This window comes from Calidris pugnax, unplaced genomic scaffold (assembly GCF_001431845.1).
Source record: "Calidris pugnax isolate Ruff unplaced genomic scaffold, ASM143184v1 scaffold205, whole genome shotgun sequence".
Taxonomy (NCBI): Eukaryota; Metazoa; Chordata; class Aves; order Charadriiformes; family Scolopacidae; genus Calidris; species Calidris pugnax.
Window position 1 is genome coordinate 109,456 of NW_015090943.1, and position 7,549 is coordinate 117,004.

General features: G+C 58.4%; 1 protein-coding gene across 1 annotated transcript in view; it reads left to right on the plus strand.

Annotated features, from left to right (window-relative positions):
- The window catches only part of PLEKHM2 (pleckstrin homology and RUN domain containing M2), a 51,848-nt gene extending 44,837 nt beyond the window's left edge, over positions 1–7,011 (plus strand). The window contains exon 19 of the mRNA XM_014951886.1: positions 5,977–7,011. Coding sequence (XP_014807372.1) covers positions 5,977–6,114 — 138 coding nt within the window. The 3' untranslated portion in view covers positions 6,115–7,011. The remainder of the gene's footprint in view (positions 1–5,976) is intronic.
- Positions 7,012–7,549: the final 538 nt, after the last annotated feature.

The window sequence follows — 7,549 nt, forward strand, 5'->3', positions numbered from 1 at the left end:
GTCTCCCCGGAGCCTTCTCTTCTCCAGGCTGAACCCCCCAACTCTCTCAGCCCCCCCTCCCAGCAGAGGGGCTCCAGCCCTCCCAGCATCTCCGTGGCCTCCTCTGGCCCCGCTCCAACGGCTCCATGTCCTTCCTGTGCTGAGGACTCATGAGGCCACCATAGCTCACTCCCTTCACTGCCAGCTCCTGCCAGTGTCCCTAGGAGCGGTGGCCGCCGCAGTAGGGAGCTCAGGTTGATTTGTCCCCTGAGAAATCATGGGACACGTGCCCCACAGCTCAGTGCTGCCTGGGACACGGCTTGGTTTGCGTGTCCTGTGCCCACCCCTCCTTCACACAGCTCTTTGTGTCTGCCAGGGGCAGCGGAGAAGCCGTACATGGTGGAGGAGGCCGTTTCCTATAACGAGCTGGATTACATCTCGGTGAGCGCAGCCTGGGTCGGGTCTTGAGGGGAGCAGGAGGCGTGTGGGGGGGCTCAGTCCTCACCTCTCTGGCCACGGGGGTGTCAGGAGCATCACAGTGGGGGGCTTCTATGGGGCTCTGTCCCCAGGGAGCATTTTGACCAGCCAGTCTTTGAGACTGGAAGAGTTAGAAATGATCCCCCCACCTCGAATGCCACCTCTGTGGGAGCCCAGCTTGCTCGTACCTTCACGTGGGCAGCAGAGCCACTGCTGACCTTCTCCCTCCTGGGGCCAGAAGCCAGGTTCAGCCCCTCGTCCCCCACCTAGCTTCCTTAACTGGTCATACGTGTCACAGGTTGGGCTGGATCAGCAGACGGTGACGCTGGTGTGCACCAACCGGAGGAAGCAGTTCCTGCTGGACACGGCGGACGTGGCTCTCACTGAGTAAGCGGGGACGGGGTGGTGAACCGTGGTGCCTTCCTCTGGGGGTCCAGGACCTCTGCCCGGCACCTTGGACTTGGGGAATGCAAGAGACTCTGGTGAGAGCCCTTCCTGAGCACCACGTCAACTCGTCGTTTGAATATCTTCAGGGATGGTGCCTCAACCACCTCCCTGGGCAGCCCATTCCAAGGCTTGATAACCCTTTCAGTGAAGAATTTTTTCCTAATATCCATCCTGAACCTCCCCTGGCACAACTTGAGGCCGTTTCCTCTTGTCCCATTGCCTGTTCTTTGGGAGAAGAGACCAACCCCCACCTCTCTACAATCTCCTTTTAGGTAGTTGTAGAAAACCAGAGAGGGTTTGGTTTGATACCATCAACTAAAACCTGCAGGCACTGGGTGACACGGACTCTGTGTCCTTTGTGTCGCTTGGGATGAGTAGGGACGAGATCTTGAGTTTTGAGGCACGTCCCCAGGTCTCTCTCCATGTTGTCAGCTCAGGGAGGTGACCTCTTTGGGGCCTGAATGGTCATACTGGGATCTGTGTTGGGATGGGTGTCCATGTCCCAGTATCATCAGTCTCACCCATCCTGGAGCTCAGACTTGGTTGATTGATCGACCTTTCATTGATTTTGAGACCCTGGTTGATTGATCAACCTTTCATTGATTTTGAGACCCTTTGGTCTGGGAGACCAGAGGCCCACGTTGAAGGGAAGCCCCTTTGGCATGAGAGCACGTGAGGGAGATGAAGGGCTGTTTGCCCTGACTTCATCAGAGTTCTCTGTCTCCCTCTCAGGTTCTTCCTGGTCTCCTTGAAGTCAGCCATGATCAAAGGGTGCCGGGAGCCCCCGTATCCCAGTATCCTCACGGATGCCACCATGGAGAAACTGGCGCTTGCAAAGTTCGTGGCCCAGGAGTCCAAGTGTGAGGTGAGTTTGGGTATGGGGGCCATCACTCCACGTGGCAGAGGCTCTCAGGAGGCTCTCGTTGACTTCTCCACTTGACTCCGGCAGGCCTGCGACGTGGTTGTGCGTTTCTACGGCCTCGTTCACTGGGAAGACCCCATGGACGAGGCGCTGGGACCCACCAACAGTAGCTACAGCTCCACCGAGAACGCGGTCACCAAGGACGGCGTCCTGCACTACAAGGCGGGGACCTCCTACCTGGGCAAGGAGCAGTGGAAGACCTGCTTTGTGGTGCTCAGGTGGGCGCTGGGGCTGTGGGCTGGGGGGCTGGGGTCAGGCAGGGCTTGGTGGAGAAGGTGCTGGGACCAGCTTGCTGCCCAGGAGTTGCTTGGGAGATGGAGAGGACCCATCTTGGCACCTGGGAGGTGACAAGCCACCGGCTGTGGCTGCCCAGCAGCAGGGGGGAGGGCAGGCTGGAGGGGCTGTGGGATGGAAGGCAGAGGGTGTTTGTGTGGTTGGTGGAACCAAGCTGACTCCAGTTACCACCTCTCTCCTCTTCCCAAACGGCAGCAACGGGATCTTGTACCAGTACCCGGACCGCACGGACGTCACCCCTCTGCTCTCCATCAACATGGGGTAAGCGCCTGGTGGGACATGGCAGCCCAGCTCAGAATCACAGAGTGGCCTAGGTGGGAAGGGACCTTTAAGATCATCTAGTCCAACCATAAAACAAACAAACAAACAAACAAAAAAAACCCACATAGAAAAAAAACCAAACCAACACTAAACCATATTCCCAAGCATCATATCAACTCATCTTTTGAATATCTCCAGGGATGGTGCCTCAACCACTTCCTGGGCAGCCCATTCCAAGGCTTGATAACCCTTTCAGTGTAAATATTTTTCCCAATCTCCAACCTGAACCTCTCCTGGTGCAACTTGAGGCCGTTTCCTCTTGTCCCATGGCCTGTTCCTTGAGAGAAGAGACCGACCCCCCCTGGCTACACCCTCCTTTCAGGGAGTTGGAGAGAGCAATAAGGTCTCCCCTCAGCCTCCTCTTCTCCAGGCTGAACACCCCCAGCTCCCTCAGAAGTTCTCCAGACCCTTCTCCTTGCTCTCCAGACCCCTCACCAGCTCCATTGCCCTTCTCTGGACCCACTCCAGCACCTCGGTGGGGATCTGGGGATGGGGGAGCTCCTTGGGGTGTTCAGGGGGGGTCTTTAGGGGCAAACCATGACCTGGTCCATGCTGCAGGACTCCCTGCTTGCCCCTGGCTGGGTACGGATGCCCGTTTCCTTTGGCTCCGATGCGTGTCGTTGGAGATGGGCTCATTTCCTCCTGGATTTTCCACCCTTTGATGGGGAATTGGTCTCTGAGGGGCTGACATGTTCCTCCAGGAGCCACACTGGGTGTCCCCCACCAACCCACCAGCTCTACCATGGTGTTCAGGGACTGAGAGCATCCTTGGAGCAACCGTAGGGGGTGTCGCAGATGGGAAACGAGTGTTTGCGGGGAGAAGGGGGGAACATGCAGCGCGGGGTGGGGGGCAGAGGGAGGCTGGTTTTGGGCTGGCCCTGACCCCTTTCCATCCTGCTCATCTCCATCCTCCCCCCTCTCTCCCAGCGGCGAGCAGTGCGGGGGATGCCGACGCTCCAACACCACCGACCGGCCCCACTCCTTCCAGGTGATCCTGACGGACCGGCCCTCCCTGGAGCTCAGCGCCGAGAACGAGGAGGACATGGCAGACTGGATGCAGTACTTCTGCCAGGCTGTCTCCAAAGGGGTGAGCCAGGGATGGGACACCCCCTTCCCCCAAACATGGGCACATCCACCCCCCCTCCTTCACCCGGAGCCCCTTTGGGGATGTCGGGAAGGGATCACAGAATCCCAGAATGCTACGGGGTTGGAAGGGACCTCTGGAGATCACCCAGTCCAACCCCCGGCCACAGCAGGTCCACCCAGAGCAGGTCCCACAGGAATGTGTCCGGGGGGGGTTGGAATGTCTCCAGAGAAGGAGACTCCACCACCTCTCTGGGCAGCCTCTGCCAGGGCTCTGCCACCCTCAAAATCAAGAAGTTCCTCTTCATGTTGAGGTGGAACTTCTTATATTCAAGTTTGTGCCCATTTCCTCTTGTCCTGTCCCTGGGCACCACTGAAAAAAGACCAGCCCCATCCTCTTGGAGCCCCTCTGCTACGAGGACAGGCTGAGGGAGCTGGGGTTGTTCAGCCTGGAGAAGAGGAGGCTCCAGGGAGACCTAACAGCAGCCTTCCAGCACATGAAGGGGACTACAGGAAGGCTGGGGAGAACCTGTTTCCAAAGGCCTGCAGTGACAGGACGAGGGGCAATGGCTTTAAGCTGGAGAAGAGCTGATTTAGATGGGATATTAGGAATAAGTTCTTTACTATGAGGGTGGTGGAGCACTGGAATGGGTTGCCCAGGGAGGTGGTTGAGGCCCCATCCCTGGAGATATTCAAGGTGAGGCTCGACGAGGCCCTGGGCAACCTGGTCTAGTTGGGGGTGTCCCTGCTGACTGCGGGGAGGTTGGACTAGATGGCCTTTGGAGGTCCCTTCCAGCCTGGACCATTCTATGGTTCTTGACACCCACCCTTGAAGGATTTAGAGGTGTTGATCAGATCCCCCCTCAGTCTGCTCTTCTCCAGACTGAACAGACGCAAGTCCCTCAGCCTCTCCTCGTAACGGAGGAGCAGACAGTTTTCTCCCAAGCCAGGAGTTCTTCCCCACGGGCCACCCCGTGGAGATGGGGTTTCTTCGTGCCAGATTTTAACACCTCCCCCTTTCCCCCCACCCCATGCAGGTGATCCCCCAAGGGGTTGCCCCTACCCCCTGTGTCCCCTGCTGCCTGGTGCTGACGGATGAGAAGGCTTTCACCTGCCACGAGGACTGTCAGACCAGCTTCTTCCGCTCGCTGGGCACCGCGGAGCTGACGGACATCACCGCCGTCTCCACGGAGGCCGGCAAGGAGTACTGTATCCTGGTGAGCACTGGTGCTGTGGGACCAGCCAGCCAGGGGCTGGGAAAGGGATGGTAACACCTCTCTCTTGGTGTTTAGGAGTTTGCTCAGGACAGCAAGCAGTTCCTGCCCCCCTGGGTCCTCTATTTTAGTTGCACTACAGAACTGGAGAGGTTCCTCTCGGCGCTGAACGCTGCGTGGAGGAACATCTACCAGGTGAGCATGTGAGGCTGCCCCCGGTGAGGAAGGGCGAGCGGGGATGGTGTCCTGGGAGGAAGGACTTGGGTGAATTGTTCCCTGCAGGGTGAACCCGGCTTTCCCACAAGGGAGCATCTCCCTTATGAGGAGAGGCTGAAAGAGCTGGGACTCTTTAGTCTGGAGAAGAGAGGGTTCCACTTGAATATGAGGAAGAACTTTTTCACAGTGAGGGTGGCAGAGCCCTGGCAGAGGCTGCCCAGGGAGGGTGTGGAGTCCCCTTCTCTGGAGATCTTCAAGACCTGCCTGGATGCTCCTGAGTAACATGCTCTGACAAGCTCTGGGTGGTCCTGCTTCAGCAGGGGGGTTGGACTGGATGATCTCTATGGTCCCTTCCAACTCTAAAAATTCAGTGAAATTCAGTGAAAAGGGGCAGGAGAGCCACGGGCATCCTCCATGTCCCTATAACCACGGGATGTGGGGATTCAGAGCTTGAGCCCCCTGGGAACAGATTTAGACTGGAGATGAGGAGAGGGTTCTTCACTGTGAGGGTGGTGGAGCACTGGAACAGGTTGCCCAGGGAGGTGGTTGAGGCCCCTTCCCTGGAGATATTCAAGGAGAGGCTCGACGAGGCCCTGGGCAACCTGGTCTAGTTGGGGGTGTCCCTGCTGACTGCGGGGGGGTCGGACTAGATGGCCTTTGGAGGTCCCTTCCGGCCTGGGCAATTCTAGGAGGGGTGGGGAGGAACCTGGGTCAGCCCCTTCCCCTTTGTCACCCGCATTTATGACACAGGTGACTTTTTGAGGTGGTTTTTTACAACAAGGAGGGAGGGGGGGAGGTGGCTGTCGTTCTTTCCCTTCCTGACCCCCTTCCACCTCCACCCCCATGCAGTTCTAGGAGGGGTGGGGAGGAACCTGGGTCAGCCCCTTCCCCTTTGTCACCCGCATTTATGACACAGGTGACTTTTTGAGGTGGTTTTTTACAACAAGGAGGGAGGGGGGGAGGTGGCTGTCGTTCTTTCCCTTCCTGACCCCCTTCCACCTCCACCCCCATCGTGTGTTTCAGGTCGACCTCCTGCACAAGGCCATCCTGGACGCCGCCGTCAAGAAGAAGTGCGAGGACGCTCAGAGCCTCATCGACAGCGCCTGGCAGCGCAGCGACAGCCTCTGCCGCGGGCGAGCGGAGCGGGACCCCTGGTGTTAACCCCGGCGGGGGGCACGGACGGCTCAGGGCCTGGGGGGGCCATTTTTTGGAGAGCGGGACCGGCACCCAGCTGCCCCGCAGCCAACCGGACCCCCCCTCGCCCCCCAAAAACCCTCCCGCCATCGCTGGCTCCCCACCAGGAACGTGCCTGCAGGGGTGGCCCCCCTCCCCACCGCGCTTTCCACCCAAGTGGGGGACACCCAGCACATTTTTGGGGAGAAACCAGACGTTTCCCTGCGCTGGAGGCGAGGCCCAGCTCTGCCCGGGGGGAGCCTGCGCCCTCCTCCACTGCCACGGGGCAAAATAATTTGCCTTTTACGGAATAATATCGTGAGGGAGAGGGTGGGAGCGGGGTGGGCTGGGGGTGAGTGTCCCCCCCGTGGTGGCCCAGAGCTGGACTGAGGTTCATGGGTGGAGGTGACGAGAGGGGGACACTGAATGGCGCCCGTGCATGTTTTCTCCTCGCTAATTACAATCACCGAGCGCGGCACCGCTTCGCCTCCTCCTCCTCCTCCTCCTGGCGTCTCCAGGAGATCGGCCATCACAAAACCCACCCTCCAGCCTGTCAGTGAGAACTTCCAGGTGCAGGAAGAAGGAACCAGGGCCAAAAAAAGAAAAAAATCTGGCCTTAAATATCCCAGCAGGGTTTTAGGAGACCTCTGAAGCTCCGAAGAAGTTTGGACACTTGGCCCCGTGTGGCCCCGGGGGTGGAGGAGATGGAGTCCCACCTTCTCCAGGTGTCTCAAGGGACGTTGTTGTCACACGGCTGCCACCACCCAACCTGTCCCCCTTTCGGCTCGCGAGGACCCGTCACCGCTTGCCCTCTACAGCGAGCCCTCCGGGGCACAACCCCAGCTTTTAAATAATAATAATAATAATAATAATTAATAATAATCCAGAGACCTTCTCATGTAATATATGTTCACGGGGGGCCTTTTTCTGGGCGGCAACGTACGTGACTGAATGTATATGTACATACATCTGCTTCCTTTCCCCCCTCCCCAAATAAATATCCATTGGTAACTCGGATTTGGCCCAAAGGCAAATTCCGGGGCCGGGGGCTGCCATTCCTCCCCCCCCGGGATGATGGAGCTTTGCTTCAGGGCAGGGAGAAGGGGATATTTAGGATGAAGAAGAGGAGGAGGAAGAAGGGGGGGCAGGATGTGTACGTTAACCCTCCAGGGGGGCACCTTTGCAGCTTCAACCCTGAATTATCCCCTCCCAGGGGGTCACTGCAGAGCCCTAAAAATAGGAAGCCACAAGGAGGGGGGGACACACACAGGGGACAGACATCGACACCATCACCCCCCCCCCGCAGCTTTTTGACCTGGAAAGCTCCGATTTCAAAGCATTTGGGTAATCCCGAGAGGGGCTGGCACCGGGAAAAGGAGGAAAGGAGGTGAGACCCCCCCCTCCCCACCTCAACCCCCCGCCC